At 49.5% G+C, this 26,511-nt stretch overlaps 1 protein-coding gene across 4 annotated transcripts in view; it reads left to right on the top strand.

Moving 5' to 3' along the window:
• The window catches only part of LOC138299778 (cytosolic phospholipase A2 gamma-like), a 1,040,695-nt gene extending 1,019,010 nt beyond the window's left edge, over positions 1-21,685 (top strand). For 3 of the 4 annotated variants that reach the window (XM_069238328.1, XM_069238327.1, XM_069238329.1), the window contains exon 20: positions 21,152-21,685. In XM_069238328.1, coding sequence (XP_069094429.1) covers positions 21,152-21,303 — 152 coding nt within the window. In that variant the 3' untranslated portion in view covers positions 21,304-21,685. The remainder of the gene's footprint in view (positions 1-21,151) is intronic. The other variant, XM_069238330.1, reaches the window with a different exon arrangement.
• Positions 21,686-26,511: the final 4,826 nt, after the last annotated feature.

Below are 26,511 nucleotides of genomic sequence, written 5' to 3'. Positions count from 1 at the left end.
TGGGGGTGAGGGCGAGGGTGGGGGTATGTGATAGCATGCAGGTGGGTGGGGGATGAAGTAGTTAAAGGTTTGACTTATCAGAGTTCATTCCTCCTGCTACTCCTACGAGGCCTCAGGATGCAGTATAGCCAAGACCTGCTCCTCCCATGTTGTTAGTTGTGGGGGAGGAGGTGGGGGTCCGCCGCCAGTGCTCTGAACCACAAGGTGGTGTCTTGAGACCACGGAACGCATCTTCCCCCGTAGGTCATTCCACCTCTTCCTGATTGCATCCCTAGATCTTGAGTGCTGTCCCACTGCGTTTAACCCTGTCCACAATTCTTCACCATAGCTCCATCTTCCTAGCTATGGTGGTGTGCTGCACCTGTGATCCGAATAGCTGTGGTTTTTCCTGGATGATTTCCTCCACCATGACCCTGAGCTCCTCCTCAGAGAACCTGGGGTGTCTTCACGGTGCCTTGGGGTGGTGTGGGTGATGTGTGAGGTGGTGTGTGTTGTGATGTGTGGGGTGATATTTAGAGGTGTGTTGTGTGAGGTGCTTGGATGTTGTGTGAGTGATGGTGTTGAGTGCCTGTGGATGCTCGTTTGAGATGGTGGTGTCCCTCTCTGGCCTTCAGTTGCAATTGTTGATGTAAGGGTTTGTGGGTGATGTGGGTGTGTGTTTTATATTGGATTGGATGTGTGGGAGTGGTGTGTGTATGTGTATCAGGTGTGTGTATTTGGAATTGTCCAATGTGGTAGTGTTTTGTAAATGTGTGTGTAATTTGAGCGTGGCGATGTGTACCGCCAATGGAATACCGCGGTTGAAAGACCGCTGCGTGGATTCGTGCGTCGTGATATTGTGGGCATATTCCTGTTTTTGGGGTTCAGGGAGGAGCTCAGGACCATCAGCTCCGCCTTGGGCACCATTGTAGGGGTGCTGAAGGAAAAACAGCAGACCTTGAGGGACACCGTGGCACTCCAAGGGGCCCCTGACACTAGCATGGACGATGAACTGCCCACCACCTCCGCTGGCGCTAGTGGACAGGACGCCCCGCCACAGGACCACCACACCAGCACCCCACCCCCTGCAGATGGACAACCACCACGCAAGCGGTCCCTGAGATCCAGGAACAGGACAGAGCAAGATGGCAAGACCCCCGCCAGGAAATGAGACCATCCTGATTGTCCTCCCACTGTCCCACTTTGTTACCCTGTCCATACTTAAACTGCCCCAGCTCCACTTCCTATGCCCATATGGGCAGTGCACCTGTGAGACTAATAGACTGGACTCTGCCATGAACATTCCTCCACCATCACCCCTCACCATTTTACAACCCCCCTCCATTTCTGAGCACTTAAATAAACACCCTTGAACCACAAATCAATCTGGAGTCAGTCTATGATATGGTAAAATGTATTATCAATGACAGTGTCAAAATGCGTTTCTAGTTGTAAAGGCAACATACCTATGTCACACATCACAAGTCCTTGAAGGATGCATGCAGATGACACACGTTGGTAACCACACCTGTGAAACCGTAATGGAAAAGTACAACTCAGTTACCAAATAATGCTATGAAATTACACACAGGATAGAGGAAGACGTGTGACAGTAAATGTAATGGTAAAAATTAAAATGTTCTCACCTGTGTGTCACTGGAAATATTGCTGTATGACTGACTCCCTGTTGTCGTTGTCTTCTTCCTCAGATTCCTCCTCATCACTGTCCACAGGCTCCACAGCTGCCACAACACCGTCATCTGGACCATCCTCCTGCAGAAAAGGCACCTGGCGTCGCAATGCAAGATTGTGAAGCATCGAGCAGGCGATGATGATCTGGCACACTTTCTTCGGTGAGTAGAATAGGGAACCACCTGTCATATGGAGGCACCTGAACCTGGCCTTCAGGAGGCCGAAGGTGCGTTCGATCACCCTCCTAGTCCGCCCATGGGCCTCATTGTACCGTTCCTCTGCCCTGGTCCTGGGATTCCTCACTGGGGTCAATAGCCAGGACAGGTCGGGGTAACCAGAGTCTCCTAATAGCCACACACGGTGCCTCTGAAGTTGACCCATCATATCAGGGATGCTGCTATTCCGCAGGATGTAGGCGTCATGCACTGAGCCAGGAAACATAGCATTTACCTGGGAGATGTACTGGTCTGCCAAACATACCATCTGTACATTCATCGAATGATAACTCTTCTGGTTCCCGTACACCTGTTCACTCCTGTGGGGAGGGGGGGCAACCAGAGCTACATGGGTCCCATCAATAGCACCTATGATGTTGGGGATATGTCCAAGGGCATAGAAGTCACCTTTAACTGTAGCCAAATCTTCCATCTCAGGGAAAATGATGTATCTCCTTGCGTGTTTCAGCAGGGCAGACAACACTCTGGACAGCACGTTGGAAAACATAGGCTGGGAAATCCCTGATGCCATGGCCGCTGTTGTCTGAAAAGACCCACTTGCAAGAAAATGGAGCACTGACAGCAACTGCACGTCAGGGGGGATTCCAGTCGAATGGCCGATTGGTGACATCAGGTCTGGATCCAACTGGGTACATAGTTCCTGGATAGTGGCACGGTCAAACCTGTAGGTGACGATTAAATGTCGCTCCTTCATTGTCAACAGGTCCACCAGCGGTCGGTACACCGGAGGATTCCGCCATCTTCTCAATTGTCCCAAATGACGGTGCCTAGGAAGGACAACAGCGACCACAGAGTCAACTTTTTTCCAGGTATGTACCCACGGTTACACAGAACATGACACCAAACACAGAACCCTTCCTGTATGTGTGTTGTGTGTAGGCCTAACTATGTGTGACGCAGAAGTAAATGAAGCCATGTGGGCCCCTGAAATGGCGGCTGCCTGACCTCTAAACTGGGACAATGGGATTGTGGGGTAACTGCGCTGGCGTTGCACACCGTCGCGGTAGGCGGTCGCAGACCGCGGCGCAATGCTGCATTGGTTAACATTGGACCCTATGGCTCCCAGGAGCCAATGAACAAGTGCGCTGGCGGTGATGATACGCACCGCCGCGGACGTCACCGCCATTTTCTATCTGTTCAATCACTAGATACCTGATCTTCGACAGGAGAGGACCTACACTGCAAGTGCTGCTGTGACCTCGGTCTGGAAGTGACGATGGCTGCTGCGTCTGGGGAAAGGACTCCTTCCTTCACTGCTCAGGAGTTGGAGAAACTACTAGACGGGGTCCTCCCCCAGTACACGCTACTCTACGGTCCTCCAGACCAACAGGTTAGTACACAGGTAGCACGTTGTATGGGGTAGGCCTGGGTGGACAGGGCTGGTTGTAAGAGGGAAGGGGGCAGAGTTCAGGGAACATTAATGCATGTGAATGAATGTGCCACATGGCTAGGGTAGGGAGGGGGGACACTCACATCGACGGTGCAGTTGGTAATGACTTCTCTTCTGTTCTTGTGCATGTCATGTAGGTCAGCGCCCACCAGAAGAAGGACATTTGGCGTGCCATCGTCAAGGACGTCCGGACCCTGGGGGTCCACCAGAGACGGGGCACCCACTGCCGTAAAAGATGGGAGGACATTCGCCGCTGGAGCAAAAAGACGGCGGAGGCTCAGCTGGGGATGGCCTCCCAACGTGGGAGGGGTGCCCGTCGCCCCATGACCCCCCTGATGTTCCGGATCCTGGTGGTGGCCTACCCTGAGTTGGATGGGCGCTTGAGGGCATCACAGCAGACACAAGGGGGTGAGTACAACCCCATTCTGGGTACATGGCGCGCAGTTGAGGGGCTGGCTGAGGGAGGAGGGCTGTGGGTGTACCTAGCCCAGGCAGAAATACGTAGGCTAGGCCCCTCCGTAATGCAGGCCATGTGGCACTCCACCCCACCGCAGTAGAGTGCCAAGTACATGTATACATGTCCCTGTGGCATCCATGTGTGCAGATGTCCACCATAGCCATGTAGGCCAGATCCCAGAAATTGCATCTGTAGAGGCCAGGAGCACGGCTTAGTGCAGGGGGCTGCTGTGTCTGTATTGTCCGCCAACGGTAGCGGTATGCCATGCACTCAACCTTTCTTTCTTCTGTCTTCCCCCCCCTCGTTTTGTGCTCTCCCTGTTCTTTTGTGCATTAGCATCATCAGGCGGAGGTACAGTGGCACTGGAGCACAAGGGAGCTGCATCCCACATGGGCATGGAGGGCCACACCATGGACTCCGAATGCACCCGTTGGATCGGAGGGCGAGGGGAGCTCTACGTCGGCCACCGGATCACCAACCAGCGACACGGACTCGTCCGCCGATGGGAGCTCCCTTGTGGTGGCGGCACCATCTGTGCCCCCCACTTCTACAGGTACAGCCACCATCTCCCCTACCAGCACCGCCCTCCCAGCAGCCCCTCAGCGTTTGCCCCGTGCCCGCTCACCCAGGAGGGTGGGCATCACCTTCGCCCCAGGCACCTCAGGCCCTGCCCCAGTCACCCCTGCTGCCCTCAGTGAGGAGGCCATTGACCTCCTCAGGTCACTCACTGTTGGGCAGTCTACCATTGTGAATGCCATCCAGGGTGTAGAGAGGGAGTTGCAACACGGTAATGCATTCCTGGAGGGCATTCATTCTGGTCAGGCTGCCCTTCAGCGAACCCTGCAATCTCTGGCCTCAGCACTGATGGCAGCCATTGAACCTGTGTCTAGCCTCCCCCCTCCAACCTCCTCCACCCAGACCCAATCCCCTGTACCTCGGCCCATCGCAAGCACACCATCAGACCAGCATGCACACACCTCAGCACACAAAAGTAGCTCAGGCAAACATAGACACCACACATCCCACAGGCACTCACACAAGCATCACCCACATACAGACACAGCAACATCCACTGCCTCCACTGTGTCCCCCTCCTCATCGTCTCCCTCCTCCCTCCCAGTGTCGTCTACACTCTCACCTGCATGCACTACATCTACAGGCACCAGGACTCGCACCAGAACACCCAGCACCACACCCCGCATGCCACACACCAATGCCCAGTCCAGAGACCGCCATGGCAAAGCACTGCTGAACAGGCCAGATCCGCCATGGCAAAGCACCGCTGAACAGTCCAGAACCGCCATGGCAAAGCACCGCTGAACAGTCCAGAGACTGCCATGGCAAAGCACCGCTAAACAATCCAGAACCGCCATGGCAAAGCACCGCTGAACAGTCCAGAGACAGCCATGGCAAAGCACCGCTGAACAGTCCAGAACCGCCATGGCAAAGCACTGCTGAACAGTCCAGAGACCGCCATGGCAAAGCACCGCTGAACCGGGCATGCACCGCTGAACAGGGCAAGCACCGCTGAAGAAGGAAAAGACCGCCACATCAAGGTTCGTTATCCTATGTGCAGCTGGGACAGTGACGGAACAGGAACTGTCACGTGGAGACTAATCCAGTCTGGGCACCAGTCCCCCTCCAGAACCAGTGGAGCGATCCATCCACTCTGTCTGTCCTTCACAGGATGAAGCACTCTGGGCACCAGTCCCCCTCCAGAACCAGTGGAGAGTTCAATCCACTCTCTCTGTCCTTCTGTACTTTAGAGACTGTGGCTTTGCACTCCCCAGGATGGTCCAGTGGGCAACCCACCCACTGTAGAGACTTGAGAGACTGTGGCTTTGCACTCCCCAGGATGGTCCAGAGGGCAACCCACCCAGTGTAGAGACTTGAGAGACTGTGGCTTTGTACTCCCCAGGATGGTCCAGTGGGCAACCCACCCACTGTAGAGGCTTGAGAGACTGTGGCTTTGCACTCCCCAGGATACATCATTGGGTATGGAGCCCCGTCGTGGATGTGGCGTGGTGCTGTAATCTGGCTGAGGTGCCCCCACTTCCCTTCCCCCTGAGGTGCCTGTTGTATTTCTCTCTGATGCCCCGGCTGTGTTCTCTCCGTTTGTGGACAGGTATCTTGTGTGGGCCTCGCCCATGCATTTTTGGACTAGTGGTGCACGGACATTGATATGTGCATATCTGCACTACTTCTCGTAATGTATATACTTTTGAATGATTTTATAATATATCTGATATATTTGAGACATGCATATTGATACATTACAATGTTTGAACTGATTTTGTTTTGTCTTTGCATTCTTCCGGGGGGTTGTGGGTTGTTACTGTGATGTTTCTAAATGCATTGTGTTGTAATATGCGAGGGTGAGGGTGGGGTGGGGGTGTTGCGTGTGTGTCCCCCTGACTTTTGCCTCCCCCCTCCCCTATGTCGTAGGTGCAGTACACACTGTTGTCTTCGTCGGCGCCGGCGTTGGTCTTCGTAGATGAGTAGGAATACAAGGGCCGGTAGAATTTGTAATTCCGGCTCCATGGTGTCCTCCTTCCTCGTGGGATGTGTTCAGGTGAGCGTTTTCCCATTGCAGAAACTGTTTCCACTGTGTTTTTATCCACGGTGAATCCGCACAGAAAAAGGTGGCGGATTGGTGGGTTGTGATACTATGGGCAGTACATTCTCTTCCGCCTGTATGTTGCCGGTGACCGCTGTGCTGCTTGTCTGTACCGCCGTGGCGGGCGATGTGTTAAAGTGGCTGTCTTTGTTGGCGGTTTCCACCAGGGTTATGATTCCATTTTTTTGACCGCCGGCCTCTTTGCAGTATTACCGCACCTTTATCACCGTCCGCCAGGGTTGTAATGACCACCAATGTATGAAATATGCCTTTGCATAAGGACTGGGTTTTTGCATTTACGTCACCCGTAGAGCGTGCACTGTCCTGATGTTGACACTTTCTATCAGCCTTTCAATGGTGGGGTGCCCAACATAGGAAGGCTGGTGGAAAGCTGAGTTGTATTTAGCACGGCAGTTCTTAGTTCATCGCTGCTATGGCTGACCACAATTAAGACCTCCATCTAACCGTCAGGAACCACGTTCCTGGTGGTGATAGTGGTGTTTAAGTAGCCCCGCTCACCAAGGTCATAATGTGGTGGTGGGACCGCCAAGAGTGCAGTGGTCCCACTGCCACCACGAGTGTGGTGGTCTGAAGATCATCACACTCATAATGCAAACCTGCTCTGAAATGGAAATCACACATCCTTAGGGGGCAAAGCAGCAGGCCTCCACAATGTTGGAAGCTGCTGGATATGGTCCTAGTAAAGCCATTGACTTTTGGTGGGAAAAGATCAGATCAGCAGAGATTTTTCATTCATGCCCATAGAAGGTCCCTCGGTGACCGGATACTTTTGATGCCTTCGCCTGGTGGAGATTTCTATGTTCAGACTTAGGGCCTGTTTATGAGTTAAGCAGTTGAGCCGCCACAACTCCAAAACAGAGGTGGGGAGGTTGCCATGAAGGTGGCCTCACCCCTGTTGTATTCCACCACGGTGACTGGCAGAAATGTTGTATTATGTTATCAGCCTGGTGGAATAAATGCAGCAGTATTGGCCCTGGCCCCCTAAGAGAGCCAAGTCCAGTGCCGTAGCACACAGCATCCTCGGAATGCACACTGTCTGCCATAGTAGTGGGGCCCCTGCACTGCCCACAACATGGTTGTGAGCAGGGCAGGGGCTTCCCTGTGGACCCCAAAACTGCCTTTCAGCCAGCCTTTTCATTATGGGGGCCCTGTCATAAAAAGGCTGGTGGAAAAGAAAGTTGTGATCAGCACAGTGGTGGTATCAGTTTGTGTTGGACTTTTGCTTATGCAGGGTCATCCTGAATCTTTTTGCCTCCTGCCTCCTATTTTTTTCTGACCTGTCGCTGTTGGCTTTTGAACTCTGAGCACTTTCCCACTGCTAACCAGTGCTAAAGTGCATATGCTCTCCGTGTAAATTGTATGTAATTGGTTTATCCATGATTGGCCTATTTGATTTACTAGTAAGTCCCTAGTAAGGTGCACTAGAGGTACCAGGGCCTGTAAATCAAATGCTACTAGTGGGCCTGCAGCACTGGTTGTGCCACCCACATAAGTAGCTCTGTAATCATGTCTCAGACCTGCCACTGCAGTGTCTGTGTGTGTATTTTTACACTGTAAATTTGACTTGGCAAGTGTACCCACTTGCCAGGCCTAAACCTTCCCTTTTCTTACATGTAAGGCACCCCTAAGGTAGGCCCTAGGTATCCCCAAGGGCAGGGTGCAGTGTATGGATAAGGTAGGACATATAGTAATTTGGTTTATATGTCCTGACAGTGAAATACTGCCAATTTTGTTTTTCACTGTTGCAAGGCCTGTCTCTCTCATAGGATAAAATGGGGGCTACCTTTAAATATGATTAAAGTGTAGATTCCCCTAGAGAGTAGATGGACATGTGGAGTCTAGGGTCCCTGAACTCACAATTAAAAAATACATCTTTTAGTAAAGTTGATTTTAAGATTGTGCGTTTGAAAATGCCACTTTTAGAAAGTGAGCATTTTCTTGCTTAAACCATTCTGTGACTCTGCCGTGTTTGTGGATTCCCTGTCTGGGTCAGTTTGACAGTTGGGTTGTTTTTCACCTCACACCAGACAGTGACACAAAGGGGGCTAGGGTGTAACCTGCATTTCCTGATTAGCCATCTCTGCTAGGAGGGAGGGGTGGAGTGGTCACTCTCATCTGAAAGGACTGTGCCTGCCTCTGACAATGCCGGCTCCAACCCCCTGCTGTGTGTCTGATGACTTGCCTGGGCAAGGCAGGATTTCACAAGTAGGTGTGAGTCCCCTTTGAAGAAAGGTGACTTCAAAGACTAAAATGGGTATAAGAAGGGCACCCAAATCTACAGACTTGAGAAACACTTCTGGAACCAAGAGGAACCTCTGCCTGGAGAAGAGCTGATAGCTGAGGAAGAAGTGCTGCCCTGCCTGTGACTGTGCTTTGTGGAGCTTTCCTGCAGTGCTGCTTCTGCCAGAGTAAGAGGGCAAAGACTGGACTTTGTGTGCCTTCCATCTTGTGAAGAAATCTCCAAGGGCTTGAGTTAGAGCTTGCCTCCTGTTGTTTGAAGTCTCAGGGACAGCAAAGACTTCTCTCTGCCAGCACCTGGAGTCTCTGGAGAGACTCTTGTTCTGACAAGTGGTGCCCTATCCAGTCCCTGGGCCCTTGAAAGGAAAGCTGGTGGAATCCAAAGAAATCGACTTCGGACGACTCCGGACCGACGCCGCTGCTGAATCCGGTAACGCCGCCTGCACCTGATGCCGTGACCTTCGCTGGAACGTGACACTCTTCGCAGGCCCATCGCCGCAGCAGCCCCGCTGAAATCCGCGACGCCGCTTGAAGTGCACGGATTCAACGTTTTGCACAGACGCCGCGATTCCTGACTTCGCGCCTCGGCTTGTTTTCACTCTTCACCAAAAGTACTGTACTTGGGGGTCTACACGACTCCGTGTCCGGCGCCGCTGGTGTCGGCTTGTTGGGAACGACTCCGTCACAACGCCGCGTTAACATCTCATTGAAGCATTTTTTGTTTCTAAGCGCTATTTTTGAGTTTAATCCTTAAAAATTCATAACTTGACTTGTGTATGTCGGATTTTTGTCGTTTTGGTCTTGTTTTGTTTAGATAAATATTTCCTATTTTTCTAAACTGGTGCTGTGTCATTTTGTAGTGTTTTCATTGAGTTGCTGTGTGTGTCGGTACAAATACTTTACACCTAGCACTCTGAGGTTAAGCCTACTGCTTTGCCAAGCTACCAAGGGGGTAAGCAGGGGTTAGCTGAGGGTGATTCTCTTTTACCCTGACTAGAGTGAGGGTCCTTGCTTGAACAGGGGGTAACCTGAGTGTCAACCAAAGACCCCATTTCTAACATTGGTGATCAGCGGTTGGGATTTGGACTTGTATTTGCACTTGACATACAGTAATTAAGTGTACACTACTGTTTGAGTTCAGACCACTACATGACCACATGCTACTTGTTTGGTGATCTTTTGCTTTTTCTCTTAAGGACTCCTTTTTGTTTTACTTCCATGATTTTGCTGATCCCTTGACTGATTCTTTTTACTTCATTGGGAACTTATTTTCTGCCTTTGGAACTTTGCACTTGTGACCATCATGTCTCAATCTGGAGATGCAACAGCTGGAGCTGTGTTTGAAATGGAGAAACTGAAGGAGTACTCAGTTGCTCAATTGAAACAGTTCCTTAAAGATCTTGACTGTCCCACTGAGAGCTCCACCAGGGAGGGGGAGCTGCAAAAGGCACAGAGGGCCTGGGTGACAATCAAGAAGGCTGGAGGGCACACAGAGGAGGAGAATGTGGGTGGGGAAGTGCAGAGGATACACAGTGGTGTAGTGGAGGTACCTGTTACGCCTGGGGGAGGGTCCCCAGGAGGGGTAGCAGGGTGTCATCCAAGTGTCTGACTCCTGAAGAGTTACAGGACAGACAGGCAGAGAGGGCTCGCCGGTTCAAGGAGTTGAGGATGCAAAGGGAGAAGGATTTGGAAGAAAGGAGGAGGGACTTAGAGATCAAAAAGAGGATTTGGGCTTATGAGCTCAAAATGAAGGAGCTGGAAGTCATGAGGGCTGAATCCAGCTGGAATGGTGGCAGCAACAATTTTTTATCTAGTGCTGCTGAAGAAGTGCACATGCCCAGAGATGTGGTGCCCTACTTGAAGGAGGGAGTTAACACACACCAGGAGGTTCAGGGGTATGAGGTAGCTCCAGTGATGCACAGGGTCCCTGAGGTGGATTGGGGAACTGGCTTGGGGAGTCATATTCCTACTGGTGGGAGGGACACTCTACTGACTCTAGGTGAGAGTGACAGGGAGAGGGGTTCCCCCCAGGTAGAAGTCCTGGTTATGGAGTGTGAAGACATCCCAGAAGAGTGTGGGTTGAGTGTCAGGGACAGTCAGGTACTGTCTCACCAGTCTCAGGAGGGTGATGTGGGGTGCTTTTTCAAAGCAGAGTCACTGGATGGTTGGGTGAAGGGTACTTTGGTTAATTCATGTAAGGGGCTGAGTGATGTAATTGCTGGAGAGCATATGTCTAGTCCTTATTTTCCAGAGCTACGCCAACACCAGATGGAGTGTGAGTTCTCTGACCCCAGGGAGCTTACAATGGAGGCAGACCTCTTGCTGAGTACCAGAGAGTCTGAAGAGGCATTTGGGGGGGCTCCTGAGAGGAGTGGTCTAGGTATTTCCCAACCAGGTGAGGTAGGGAAGGATTGTAGTGTCCCAGGTAGGTCCCAGTGTAGTGGAATGGGTGAGGGACCCCAGGTCCAGTCTCTGAGGAGAAGGAATGGGGATGGGCTGAGGTCCAAGGTGCCCGAGATCCGGTCCCAGGTCCTGGAGGGTTCCATGAGGGAACACCAGGAGGGGAGCCTAGCCTGTACCATAGGGCCATCTGTTGAGGGAGATCCCACAGTGTCAGGAGAACTTGGGGGGGCGGCTGTAGCCAGCGTTCCACCAGTTCTGGTGTCTGGCGGTACCACTCCTAGTGAGGGGGTGCAGAAGTCCAGACAGAGGGTTCGGAGGGGGTTGCGGACCCCAGTGGAGAACCTGGAGGGTCAGGGGTCAGCTCTGAGAGCACAGCCCCCCATGAATGACCTTGGTGAGACCATTTCTGGGTTGGGGGGAATCCAGACTCTGTCAGATGGGCAGAGGTCAGGAGACCTGCGCCAGCCAGACTCTTGTGTGGCCCTTCGGGACAGTGTGTCCCTTGAGGGGGATAAGTGTGCCCCCCTGGAAGTCCTGGTGTGCCAGGCAATGGTTCAACCACAGGGTGGTGACTCTGGGTTGAATGATCAGGCTCAGGGGGTTAACTCTGACCTGATGGGGGGTAAGTGTGCTCCCAAGGAAGTCCTGGTGCGCCAGGCAGTGGTTCAACCGCAGGGTAGTGACCCTGGGTTGGATGACCAGGTTCAGAGGGGAAACTCTGACCTGGTGGGGGGTAGGTATGCCCCCCAGGAATTCCTGGGTTGCCAGGCAGTGGTCCAGTCTGTGGGTACAGACCCTGGACTGAAGGATCAGGTGCAGGGGATAAACCCTGACCTGAAGGGGGGGGGCGGTTTGCCCAATCACCCCCCCTGGTGTGATTTCAAGGGGTACTCTCCCTGAGGGGTGGGTGCAGAATCCTGAGAGTAGGGGAAGGGGAGAGAAAGACTCACCCCTGACCCCAGAGCAATCTAAGGGTACAGACCCTGGATTGGAAGGCCAGGTTCAGGGTGTCCCCCCTGACTTGGAGGAAGGGGCTACTGCTAACAGTGCCCCTACCATGTTGTCTTCTGGGGGTGGCACTCCTAGTTGGGTGGTTCAGGACCCCAGAAGAGAGGGCAGGGGGAGGGAAGCCTCACCCCTGGCCCTGGTCCAACCTGAAGGTACAGACCCCAGGTTGGAGGATCAGTTGCAGGTTAACATTCATGCACTGGTGGAAGAATTGTGCAGGACTGCTTCTACAAGCACCCTGACAATTTTTTACTCTGGGGGTGCCGCTCCTGGAGGGAGGGTACAGAGCCCCAGAGGGGAGGACCAGGGTCAGGTTATCTTCTCTGACCTGGTGGAAGGTAGAGTGGTCAAAGGGTGTCAGGCACCTGGGGCTACCGCCCCCCACTCTACACAGTCACAGTGGTTGGAGAGGCCTAATGTCAGGCTCTCATCCCTGACAGTTGTCAGGGGTCACTGTGGCTTGCTGTCCTGGTGGACAGAGCTGCCCCTGGGGGAGGAACGAGAGTTACACCCCAGGGGTGGAGTGGGAAACACCACTGTGTTGGCCCTGGTGGTACTATCTGCCCATTGCAATACATCTGTAAGCAAAGTAAAGTTAGGCGCTGCACAGATGGTGTCTGCAGATGTGGAGAAGGGTTCCCCATCGGTTAGCTTAGTGGGCCCTGAGAGTATGGACAGAGGGATCCAACTGGAGTCAGGAAGGCGTAGAACTGGAACATGCCCCTGCTGTTGTGGGCCTGGGTCCTTGTTCTATCACCCCAATCAGGGAAGTACATCAAGGTATTGATTTTTCTCCCCTGGCTTTAGGCAGGTAGGGGGTCGTGTTGGACTTTTGCTTATGCAGGGTCATCCTGAATCTTTTTGCCTCCTGCCTCCTATTTTTTTCTGACCTGTCGCTGTTGGCTTTTGAACTCTGAGCACTTTCCCACTGCTAACCAGTGCTAAAGTGCATATGCTCTCCGTGTAAATTGTATGTAATTGGTTTATCCATGATTGGCCTATTTGATTTACTAGTAAGTCCCTAGTAAGGTGCACTAGAGGTACCAGGGCCTGTAAATCAAATGCTACTAGTGGGCCTGCAGCACTGGTTGTGCCACCCACATAAGTAGCTCTGTAATCATGTCTCAGACCTGCCACTGCAGTGTCTGTGTGTGTATTTTTACACTGTAAATTCGACTTGGCAAGTGTACCCACTTGCCAGGCCTAAACCTTCCCTTTTCTTACATGTAAGGCACCCCTAAGGTAGGCTCTAGGTATCCCCAAGGGCAGGGTGCAGTGTATGGATAAGGTAGGACATATAGTAATGTGGTTTATATGTCCTGACAGTGAAATACGGCCAATTTCGTTTTTCACTGTTGCAAGGCCTGTCTCTCTCATAGGATAATATGGGGGCTACCTTTAAATATGATTAAAGTGTAGATTCCCCTAGAGAGTAGATGGACATGTGGAGTTTGGGGTCCCTGAACTCACAATTAAAAAATACATCTTTTAGTAGAGTTGATTTTAAGATTGTGTGTTTGAAAATGCCACTTTTAGAAAGTGAACATTTTCTTGCTTAAACCATTCTGTGACTCTGCCGTGTTTGTGGATTCCCTGTCTGGGTCAGTTTGACAGTTGGGTTGTTTTTCACCTCACACCAGACAGTGACACAAAGGGGGCTGGGGTGTAACCTGCATTTCCTGATTAGCCATCTCTGCTAGGAGGGAGGGGTGGAGTGGTCACTCTCATCTGAAAGGACTGTGCCTGCCTCTTACAATGCCGGCTCCAACCCCCTGCTGTGTGTCTGATGACTTGCCTGGGCAAGGCAGGATTTCACAAGTAGGTGTGAGTCCCCTTTGAAGAAAGGTGACTTCAAAGACTAAAATGGGTATAAGAAGAGCACCCAAATCTACAGACCTGAGAAACACTTCTGGAACCAAGAGGAACCTCTGCCTGGAGAAGAGCTGATAGCTGAGGAAGAAGTGCTGCCCTGCCTGTGACTGTGCTTTGTGGAGCTTTCCTGCAGTGCTGCTTCTGCCAGAGTAAGAGGGCAAAGACTGGACTTTGTGTGCCTTCCATCTTGTGAAGAAGTCTCCAAGGGCTTGAGTTAGAGCTTGCCTCCTGTTGTTTGAAGTCTCAGGGACAGCAAAGACTTCTCTCTGCCAGCACCTGGAGTCTCTGGAGAGACTCCTGTTCTGACAAGTGGTGCCCTATCCAGTCCCTGGGCCCTTGAAAGGAAAGCTGGTGGAATCCAAGGAAATCGACTTCGGACGACTCCGGACCGACGCCGCTGCTGAATCCGGTAACGGATGCCGTGACCTTCGCTGGAATGCGACACTCTTCGCAGGCCCATCGCCGCAGCAGCCCACCTGAAGTCCGCGACGCCGCTCGAAGTGCACGGATTCAACGTTTCGCACAGACGCCGCGATTCCTGACTTCGCGCCTCGGCTTGTTTTCACTCTTCACCAAAGGTACTGTACTTGGGGGTCTACACGACTCCGTGTCCGGCGCCGCTGGTGTCGGCTTGTTGGGAACGACTCCGTCACAACGCCGCGTTAACATCTCATTGAAGCATTTTTTGTTTCTAAGCGCTATTTTTGAGTTTAATCCTTAAAAATTCATAACTTGACTTGTGTATGTCGGATTTTTGTCGTTTTGGTCTTGTTTTGTTTAGATAAATATTTCCTATTTTTCAAAACTGGTGTTGTGTCATTTTGTAGTGTTTTCATTGAGTTGCTGTGTGTGTTGGTACAAATACTTTACACCTAGCACTCTGAGGTTAAGCCTACTGCTCTACCAAGGGGGTAAGCAGGGGTTAGCTGAGGGTGATTCTCTTTTACCCTGACTAGAGTGAGGGTCCTTGCTTGAACAGGGGGTAACCTGACTGTCAACCAAAGACCCCATTTCTAACAGTTTGGATTTATCATTTTGAGTTATTTGATACCAAACAACCCAGGGTTCAGAGTAGCCCTCATGTAGCTGTGAAACTCGTAGTGACCAGTGTCCAGCACATGTATTAAAATGGCTGCCCCGTTCACTTACTATGTCCCAGGTTTGTCAAAGACACAGTAGGTGCATATTGCTCATGCATCCATACCCACACATACAATATAGTGTACCCTGCTTTAGGGCTGAAAGGCCTGCCAGAGGTGTGACTTACTTGTAGTGCATGCAGTATGTAGTGGGTAGGGCACACAGGATGTGTGCCATGTCGGGTTTGTCTTTTAGGATTGCATCAGAACACTCAGCCTGCAATGGCACTGCTGGGTGTTCTGGATGCATTGCCCTAGAGGGTGGCACAATCTGGCTGCTGTTCTCAGGGGCCTACCCTTAGTATGCCATGCCCTGGGTACCTGAGTACCATTTACAAGCAACTTACAGAGGCAGCTCAAGATGTTGCCAATTGTGCCAATACATCACAACAGTTTTAGGGAAAGAGATCTGACCCAGGGAACCTGGTTAGCAGGAGCCCTGGGCTCTAACAACTTTAAGGCTACATAAATACCAGGCAAAAAGTGGGGGCTAACTATGACAAAAGAGGCCTTTTGTCACAGCTGCACCCAGTTGTGTGACTCAAGACAGGCTGCAGGCACAAAGGGCTAAGGGCAAGAAAACACCAACTTTCCAAAAGTAGCCTTTTCAAAATTGTAATGAAAAATCCAACTTTACTAGTAAAGATGGTTCATACATTACAGTTTCATTTCAATTTGGGAGTGGTACATCCAGATGCCTAAGCTTTCAGGGAATTGTGTGAGGCTGCCCCAACCAGCTCCTTTGACACCAGTGGCAACTCATTCCACAGAAGGCAGTATATGGTCATCCAGGGACTAACTATGACCCTTCTCTGGGTCACTTCCCCACCCCACTCCAGGAATACCAGGGCCATGGTGTGAATTAGGACCTGCACCTGGGCCTGGATTATCTGCACACTTGTTCGGTGTACTAGTCTAGAGAAAGCAACCTTTACAATAGCATGGTCCAGCTGGCCCTGATTTGTCCCTCAGAGCTGTTACTGGGAGCCCATTCATCTTGACCTGATGGATGTAAGGGACTCCACCCTCAGAGATCACCAGTCTACCCCCTGAGTATATCCCACAATTAAGGGAAAATAGACCAGGATCCACAAACTGCCCCGGGGACTATCTTCCCCTAAGGCCACATGGGCCTCTCCTGTGGAGCTCCCATTAGTGGGTGGGTTATTAGTACAGACCAGGTCCCCTTGCCTGTGCCCAAACTGAGAGCAATTCAAGCACTGGAGTTAGGAATAGGGCACTTTGGGTCTCCGCCCACCAGAACCTCCGCCCTTATTCTTAGAGGTGACATGGAAACCCTTCCCCCCATACTAAACTGGGATCATTCTGGATCACTCCGTACGCCCCTAACTCTGTTTGGGAGAACCTGGAGCACCCTCCTTATGATCAGCCTCAGGTACCTTTTCAGAAACTCTGATACTCACCCAGAGGTCTGCCTCCTGTGCAAGCTTTCTGGGCTCTGTGAGCTTGGAGTAAACCAGGTGTTGCTGTAGCTCTGGAAAACAGTGACTGAATATATGCTCTCTTGCAACTAAATTATACAGCCCATCAAATGTGTTTACCTTCCTACCATTCACCCAATCATCCAGTGCATTAGAAATGTAGTTCACAAAATCCACCCAGGGCTGGCTTGGGAGTTTGTGGCTGTCCCTGAACCATTGGTAGTACCTCTCAGGGGTCAACCCAAGTTAGAAACCATTATGGCTTTCATGGGGCCATACTTTGTCTGATCACCCACCTCAAGTGTCAGGAGTGTGCCCCTCCAAACTATGGGCATGTGTCTCCATATACCCCTCCCCACTACTACCCTGGGCCCTTGTGTATCCTCAGGACTATCTCATATGGAAATAACCATCTTGTTATGTCATCTTCCACCACGTAATGGGGCAACAAGTCTGGTGGTATGTGGACCCCCACCTCTCCAGTGGACTCTGGGATAATGCTGCCTCCATTTCTGCTAGATTCTGATGCTTATTTCAGTTTTAGCTCCAGTTCCCTTAGACCCAGTTCATGTGCACACAACAGTTATTTTTCCACCAGAGCTATTTGTTTCTCCCTCAGAGCTAGGACTCCACTTCCACCCTTGCTGCTTACGCAGACAATTCCAGTACAGCCAGCTGCAGCTGGCACTCCCTTTCTGCTCTCTAACTTGACCTGCTTTGTTAATTCACTTTACAATGCTATATCTATCATACTTTTTAGTACTAATCATTACTTTAGACATCACAGATCATATGCTTTTTTTGTTTTCTCTTATTTCTCGTACCAGAAATTGATCTGTGCAATAGCACTTCTATCGCACGGGCATCTATCCTTATTTTTTCCACTGACAGAACTTTCCGGATATGGTAGCACAACTAAGCTCTTTTCCTTTCAAAACCTTGGGCTTTCACCCCTTGGTGTTTTGATCCCTTGATTCAAATGACTTATTAGTTTTTGTTTCTTTCCTTTATTTTTAATTTTACTTTATTTCATCCTCCACAGCCTTGAGAAAGCCCTGGTGAACGCACTTCATAGGACGAAACATGTGTTGGCTGAGTACTCTCTATGTTCTACGCTCCACCTACCTGTTGCATGATATGAAGTCAATTATAATTGCTCAGTAAACTACAAGTTTGACTAAATGTCTCGGATAATTTTTCCAATCTTCTAAGGAACATCATATGCTCACGAAATATTGTATAGTTGGCAATTGGATGCCCTTAAATCAATAATAAATAAGTGGGAACTTACCATTTACCAATAAATTCACTTCATAAATGGGGATTAGGGTCTATTTCCCCCAGTTTCAAGCTCCCACGTTTATCTAACCTTACTAGTGATCTGGCAGTTTATACAGGAAGAAAAAAATGGATTCTTACCTATCTTGACTAAGCTCACTACAATATAAGGTTGTTAGGCCCTTTGGCTGAAGGCAAAGCACACGCTATGCAGGCAAAAGCAGGATTGTGCTCAGCTCCCCTCCATCCTGCCAGCAAATGGCCCATTCAGGCACACCTAATCCCTCTGGGCTACCTAGGGCCCACCTTCGGAATAACATATGTAATAAAAGGGGAGTTTTAAGGCTTGGCAAGGGCATTTAAATGCCAAGTCAAAATGGCAATTTACCACTGCATTCAGGCTGCCATGGTAGGCCTAGGACAGGCTTTAGTGTGCAACGTAAATGGATGGCACAATACGTGCTGCAGGCCCACTAGAACATTTAATTTACAAGCCTTGGGTATATGGTATACCTCTTTACAAGGGACATACACATACATTAAATATGTCAATTAGGTATAAGCCAATTAAACCATATTTTTTTTAAAAGAGCACAAGCACTTTAGCATTGTTTAGCAGTGGTAAAGTGCACAGAGTGCTAATCCCAACAAAAACAAATTCAACAAAAACAGGAGGGTAAAGGCCAAATGTTTGGGGTGACCATGAGGAGAGAGCTAGGTCCAACAGTATACCACTCTACAAGGGACATATAAGTAAATTAAATATGACAATCAAGTGTAAGTCAAGTGCACAGGCACTTTACCACTGGTTAGCAGTGGTAAAGTACACAAATCCCTAAGGCCAACAAAAGCGAATTTCGCAGAAAAATTGAGGTAAGTACACTAAATGTTTGGGAAAAGGTTACCCTAAGGCTGACAGGTCTTGCATAGTCCTACCCACATTTTCAGCATTTCCTGTGTTCCCGATTCCACAGTGCACCTCTTGACCTAAAACCAAGATGGCGGAAACTTTCTTCCCCTGCGCAGAGCTCCTGTGCCCACCCCAGTGGTGTGCTCATGGAAATGAGCAGGCCCTTCTATCTGATTACACTAAACCTATTCTGGAAGCAGATGTCTGCCACCTGGGATTGGTGCCAACCTGGCTTGGGGGGCAAAAGGAAGGGACACGTGCCACCTAACATTTGCTTGTGACAGTAGAGGCCTCTTTGAAGTTGATCAAGCTCCTTAGCCCAGATCACAGGACATCCTACCAAGAGGACACTCCACCTCACCACACCTAAGGTTTTTTCCACCTGATCTGGGAGCAAATCCACTCCTCATCAAGGGGGCTATTCAGCTGCCAGTTGAAAGTTGGAGCTCATGCAAATGGGTCATCAGTGGCTTTACGCAGGAAAGGGTAGCTTTTTAAAAGTATATTTTGCAAAATATATGGATATTTCCCCATGGCCTTTGATCAAAGAATGTTGCACAGTGGTTCTTGCTGGTTCCTGATGAACCCTTATGACCTGTTTCCTATTGTGGTTGCTTTCCTATTTTCTCCTCGATGTGTTTTTACATATCAGTGAGTGCTCTAAAGTGTTAGTGAAACAATATTTGGCACTTTTGAAAACATTCATATAAATGTATAACAATATATGAAAATAGAAGCAAGACAAAAGTAGACAGTCGAGCATGAGTTCATGTCCTTAATGAAATGGAGTAAGGTCAGAATATTTTCAGGGCTTAATGGAGGGCTGGAACATGTACCTAACGAACTGTGAAAAACACAAGGAATAAATGCCTGTATGTTTAGCGGGATAGCTTTAACTCTATCTGTTCTTGTCTTAATATAGTTATATGTCTGAGTAAGATGTATAGTGTGTGATATATTTGTAAATAATAAAAATGGGTCTGGTGAAAGCAGATGAATGAATCTAATAAATAGCATTTTTGTGAGGACATCCATCGATTTATCACCCACATTAGGATCTTTATAACAGAGGAACCATCTCTCACGCCAAAACGTTTGTCTTTGGTATAGTCCACATACACATTAACAGCATCCATGCTCATATTAACTTAGGTAACAATGTTTCTTATATAGTGCTTGAAACAGCTCATTTGTCTTTTTCTATTGGTGTAATTATGCTGTTACCCAATTTAACGGCGCTGAATTCAGTCACTTTAAGAAAGAGGGGCTTAGTCTGGCTTGCCAGAACTGAAACTTGTAACTGTACATGTATGTAGTCAGTGTTTAACATACTGAGCTTTCTTCCTACCTTAACACCAACGTGTATATATATATATACAACTAGAACAAAGCACCTTTATGGAGCTACAGAGAGGAAAACATGCACAGTCTCTCATAAGCAAGGACCAACAAAGAGGTACCCATTTAAATCAGCTATCTGACATCTATTCATCCATACACAGACCAAGAGACATGTATACTGTTATTTGTTCATTGTGTGGCATTATAGGTTGCTTCAAGATTATCTCAAACATATAGATGTGACAGGACAGTCAATAGGCAGAAACATGAGAAAGGAAATGGTGAAGAGGTAACGTGAATAGATATTTTTCCCCAAAGCTGAGTGGTAGTCAGTAGCTGACCTTAAGAGGACCCTTGTCAAAAGAGAAACAGCAGAAGAAAATAGACTGCAGGGGAGGAACTGGGGGAATAGGAGTAGAAACACGAAGAAGGCAATTAATGAAAGGAATAGGGTCCCAACAGAGACATTCAAAACTTGTTCGACTAATGCCTGATGTCAGGGACAACAAGGCGCCCATCTCTACAACATCGCAGTGCTGCCCCAGGCAGTTAACAAGGAGGCACGCCTACCCGGCCAGTGCAGAGACAAGGTCAGGCGGTACACAAGCTGGCACCCAGGGGAGTGAACAGACAATAAAGAGTGATGGAAGGCTGTATGGATGCAGACTTCATGTACACTTATTTGCTAATCTTTTTCCTGATGAAATCGGGGTTGTGGTAGAAGAAAGGCTGGTATTAGTCCTCTAATGAGTGATGGAATACTGCATCACCCATGCCAATAAACCCTTACCCTCAAATAAATGTTGCTTAGCATTACGGCTAGGAATCATAAAAAGCAACGGTACTTGGCTTAATTGAATACTATTATTATTATGACATGTTTGGTCATTATGACGTCTTAATTTGATGTTATTGCACTGAAACGAATTAAATGGTTTTGCAGCTCTTGGCTGCATTTTAGTTTTGTAGTCACAGGCCCTGTCTGATTCATGAATCTAGTGCACACATCCTAACTGTATTTAAACACGATCTCTTAATGCCTGTATTCTGATACTTTTGATTGGTTGAATCACTCTCAACTGTCTGTAGAGATGAAAATATTAATGTTTCTCTCATTTACTTTCTTAGATGAAATAGAGAAATACAGAGATACGTTCTCAACTTTCAAACCTTCTTATAGCAAAGAAGACGTAGACGACCTCCTGAAGGTATCCAAACTAAATGTGCAGAAGAATAAAAGTAAAATACTCGAGGAGCTGGCCAAGGCAGTTCTTACATGAAGAACACCAGACCAAAAAAAGTATCAGAGACAACCTGCTATTTTTTTTTTTAATTAAAACAATTACCGATCTTTTACTCTTAAACATTGTAATACAAGACAATCGTACGGCCAATTATTATATGCTTCGTTGACTGCTGCATGCTGTGAAATCTCTTTCAATAATTATCTAGATCTAGATGGTATAAAAGATAACAACCTGATGGCCAACTGTTCTAGTTATCATCCCATTTTTACAGGTGTAAGTTAAAAAAATCCTGTAACTCGTTGAGTATTCAATTTTTCATAACTGTTGTTTTTCAAGTACTAATGTTTTCCGTGATTTCCTCGGATCTGTGCTTCATGCTCTAAAAACCGAATAAAGCATATTTAAAGCGAGTAAAGTGTGAGTTGCACAATGAACGGGGCACTAGAAATTCTACTTTCATTTTTTCCCTTATGCACAACCATCACTACACACAGAGCTACCTCAGTTAGGTAGGGGTCTAGGAAGACAGACCCATGTTGACCCCTTGACTCTAGGGACAATGAGACCCTTGCAGTCCAATTTTTCTTTTATTTTTTTCCTTGGGGTACTCTGACTAAAAGGTTTATTCATTTTCAGGTAATTTAATTTTGCATATTGAAGGGTACCACAGTTGTCGCATTTTTTTCAAGAAATCTTGGGTACGTTTTTCAAGAAGATCTCCATCAAGAGCTCCCATATGTCGTAGCACATTAGGATTCACTCTACTGCCGGCCGAACTAGAAGTAAAACCCAATAATGAAGCATGCCGCAGAACTGGGAAATGGTTTGCTGTCCTTAAGATATCATTACCTCCCGACCATCCCTCGCCTCGCTTTCCAAACAATGAGGCTCCTTGCCTCCCCTAGACCCCTCCTTTCCCCTTAAAAAGTCCTCCCCCACCCCCAGCACCTCCTGTTCTTTTTGTCTAGCCCGCTAGACTTACCTTCTCTTTCTCCTCCACGGCGGGGCCTGGGGGACCCTCGTGTTGACTCTCGGCGGGTGCGATGCTGCTTGCGGTGGGTTTCCATCAGTCGCGTCTTCCAGGATGTCAGCTGGACTGCCTTGGGGGAAGCGGCTTCCAGGTCAGATGACAGAGTCGGCCGGATCTCTGGTGGCTGGGGCTGCACTTCCTGGTCTTTGCCTCGCATTTTCCGGGCTGCTTCTCTGGTCGTGTACTTTTCTTGATGATGCGGTAGGGCGGGTGTTTCTGCCTGCGTTTTTTCTGTTTGTTGTGTAATTGGTGCACAGTTTCCATTTGCTGCTTGTGGGGTAAGGGAATTTCTCCCCTATTTTAGTGGCTGCTGTTGGGGCTTCTTTGGTGCATTTTTGCTTGGATCATGTTGAGACTGGGTTCTTCCAAACAGTGCAGGATTGTATCTTCTTCTTCGGAGGGGGAAGATGTTGAGGTTCCCATTAAGACACCTGGTGGACACCAGGTTGCGCTGGGGGTTACTGCTCCTTTCTTGTCCAGGGAGGAGGTTCAGGACATGTTTGAGGTGGCTGTGTCTAAAGCCCTTTAGGCTGGGGCACCCCGACCTGGATGTTCTTCTGCCTCCTGTCCTTTGGGGGCGGTGGAAGGGTCCTCTTTCTCGGATGATGATGCTCCTTCTACATCTTCTGGTGGGAAGTATGTCTCCACGGAGGAGATCTGGAATGTTCTGGCACATGTTCGGGACAATTTGGGGTTTCATGTTTTTCAGCCTTCTGGGGCTGATTCCCACTTGTTTCCACAGTATATGTCGCCTTCGCGGTTTACCATGCCTTTCCAGGGCCAGGTTAAGGATTTGGTTTTCTGTGAGTGGAAGGATGTGGACAAATCTCAAGTTCCTCATTTTCTTAAGAAGTTGTACTTGCTGGAGGGGGAGGAGGTGTTGCCTCCTTCCGTTAACCTGAATTCCATTTTGGCTACTTTCATTGGCAAGACTGCGGTCAATCCTGGGGACTGTGTTCCTGCTGATGCCACTGACAGGATGGTGGATTCGGGTCTGAGGGGGGCCTTAGGGGTGGAGGATTTGGCCCTCAGGGCTGGTATTTTCTCTGCGTATTCTGCCCAATCCTTGGTGCAGGACTTTGACAAACTTGCGGTGGCTGTGCAGGAGTGTTTTGAATGTTCGGAGCTGCTGTCGGTATGGAACAACAGGCCAGGTTGCTGGCTGACATCTCTTCTACTGTGGTCTACACTTTGGTTCTGGCTTCTGGGGCATTGATTGGGGCCCGAAGGTCTCTCTGGTTGTGGATGTGGAAGGCGAATCTGGGAGAGAAATATGCTCTCTTGCAGCTTCCTTTTGTAGTCACACTTTGTTTTGGGATCAGTTGCCTTCCATGATTTCCAAAGCTTTTAAGGAGAGGTATCACACCTTTCCTTACAAAGGTGGTTCATCCTCTGGCAAGGGTTGGCAGAAGCATTCTTGCTCTTCTCCCAAGTTTGAAGTCTTTCTCTTTCAGGAAGTGTCATTTTCAGCCCCATTTTTCTCCTAAGAATTCTGGTCCTTCTGGTCGGGATGGCCTCAAGAAGGGTTCCTGACAGTCACTGTGGGCCTGGAAGTTGGCCGGTTGGGGGTCGTCTGAGGCACTTTCTTCACGTTTGGCGGAGGATGTCACCAATCTCTGGGTGCTGGACATTGTGGAAAATGGCTATGCCATAGACTTCGACATGGTTCCTCCAGATACGGGGGTTCATCCTATGCCCCTGCCTGAGGACAGTGTCCAAAGGGATGCATTGATGGAGGGTGTCCGGGACTTGCTGTTGAAAGGGGCCATCTCCCGAGTTATTGTGGGGGAGAGGGGAGAGGGGAAAGGGTGCTTATTCCGTCTTGTTCCTGGTTCCAAAGGTGTCAAGGGGTTTTCGTCCAGTGATGAATCTCAAATGGGTGAATTCCTGCATAAAGACTGTGCATTTCCGGATGCTGTCCATTCAGATGATTTTTCCTCTGATCGGTCGGGGGATTTCCTGGGGTCTCTGGATCTGCAGGATGCTTATCTGCATGTTCCCGCCGCCCTGTCCTCTCAGAGGTTCCTCCGCTTTGAGTAGGCCGGGACCATTTTCAGTTCTGTGTTCTTCCATTTGGCCTCAAGTCCTCTCCCAGGATTTTCACCAAGGTGCTGGTGCCTCTGGTGGCTCTTCTCCATTCAGAGGGAGTGTCTGTTCATCCGTATTTGGACGATATTCTGATTCAGGCTCCCAGCAGGGTTCTGTTGGGGCATCGTGTGGCAAGGGTGCTGTTGGTCCTGCAAGGTCACAGGTCTTTGCAGAGGTCCCTGAGGGGCTTCAATGTTCTTCTCCGAATGGACAACTTGGTCGCCAAGTCTCACGTGAACAGGCAGGGTGGAAACAGGTCTCGGTCTCGGTCTCTGTTTCAGATTGCGAGGGACATTTCCGTTTGGGCTCAAGAGTGGGTTCTGTCTCTTCAGGCCACGCACATTCAAGGGGTGGGCAATGTTTGGGTGGATCTATTGAGCCGGGTCATTCCTTCCTCCAAGATTTTTCCCTCCGATTGTCTCAGTTCCATCGTCTGGTTCGCATATGGGGTCTTCCAGTGTTGGATTTGTTTGCCTCCCCAGAGAATGTGAAGGTGAGGTGATTTTGCTCCTGCTTTCGTTGCCCTCAGGCTTGGGCGGTGGACAGGCTGTCGTGTTCTTGGCCTCAGGGTCTTCTTTATGCATTCCCGCTCTTCCAGTTACTCTGTGCTTTTCTGGTGAGGGCGCGTCTACTGAGGGCAAGGGTTCTCTTGATCGCTCCTCATTGGCCGTGGGCGAATTGGTTTCCGTTGCTTCAGTTGATGGCCTCCGGTCACATGTGAGCTCTCCCTCTCTGTCCCTCTCCTCTGGCATTTCCTTGCCTCCGTCTGGGGTCCTTGCGGCGGTTGCACTTGACGGCTTGGAGGTTGAACGGAGGGGTTGACGGGCTTAGGGGTTCCGGTCCCTTTGACATCAACTTTGCTGGCTTCCCGGCATTGTTCCAAGTTACTGTCTTATGGTCGTCAGTGGAATGTATTTTCTGCCTGGTGTTTGCGTCACCTGGTGGATCCTATGGAAGCGTCTCTATTTGAGGTGATGCAGTTTTTGCAAGATGGGTATCAGTTGGGTTTGTCTGTGGCTTCTCTGCAGGTGCAGTGGGCGGCTATTCTGGCTTTTCGGGGTCCATGGTGTAATGTTTCTGATGTTGGTCTTTGATGCCTAGATTTTTTCAGGGCCTTCTTAACTTGTTTCCTCGTCCGGTGCGGTCCTTTCCTGCCTGGGATCTTTCATTGGTGTTGGAGGTCTTGACTGGTCTTCCTTTTTAGCCTCTGGAGTCCTGTGATTTGCGTCATCTGACGTTGAAAACCTTTTTTCTGGTGGCCATCACTTTGGCCCGGCATTTGAGGAAGTTGGGGGGTTTGGCCTGCCCTTTTCCTTTTTGTAAGATTTTTCCTGATCGGGTTGTTCTCCAATGTGTATTCCACTTTCCATTCTAGGCAGGAGGTTGTCCTGCCTGATTTTTGCCTCAACCCTTCCTCAGCTGAGGAGGTTTGGTTGCACTCTTTGGATGTACGTAGGGCTTTGTTGGAATACATGCGGGTGGTTGCTCCTTTTCGCAAAGGGGATTCGTTGTTTGTTAATTTTGGTCCGGCTCGGAGGGGGAGAGACCGTCCATTGCTTCTTTGAGTTTTTGGGTCCACTCTATGGTGTTGATGGCTTATTCTTTGAAAGGGGTTGTGCCTCCTCCAGGGATCCAGGGGTTTTCTACTCGGGGTATGGCTGCTGCGGTGGCTGAGTTACAGGGCGCTTCTGTGGTGGAAATTTGCAGGGCGGCTACTTGGGCGCTCTCCTTCCACTTTTGTTTGTCATTTCGGACTTGCGGACTTGGGGTGTTTGGAGTCGGTATTGGGTCACCATGTGTTGTCCTCTATGCTGCAATAGGGGTGTTCTTTTCTGGTGTCCTGTTGTGTTGTGATTAAAATTGTTGCAATTCAGTGTCCGTCTCCTGTGTTTCTCTTGCTACATCTCATTGACTGGAAAGGGAGGGACGGGAGGTAATGCATCCATTACTTACCGGTAATGGCATTAGTTCTAGTCCTACTCCCTCGCCTTCCTTTCCGTTCCCTCCCGCCCTCCTGGTACGGGACAACTGAGTTGCTGTTTTGGGCTTGTTTCTGAACAGGAGGGGTGGGAGGACTTTTTAAGGGGAAGGGAGGCATCTAGGGTAGGCAAGGAGCGTCATTG

Source organism: Pleurodeles waltl, chromosome 6 (assembly GCF_031143425.1).
Source record: "Pleurodeles waltl isolate 20211129_DDA chromosome 6, aPleWal1.hap1.20221129, whole genome shotgun sequence".
Taxonomy (NCBI): Eukaryota; Metazoa; Chordata; class Amphibia; order Caudata; family Salamandridae; genus Pleurodeles; species Pleurodeles waltl.
The sequence above is the reverse complement of the archived record's forward strand: the minus strand, read 5'-3'. Positions and strand labels throughout refer to the sequence as shown.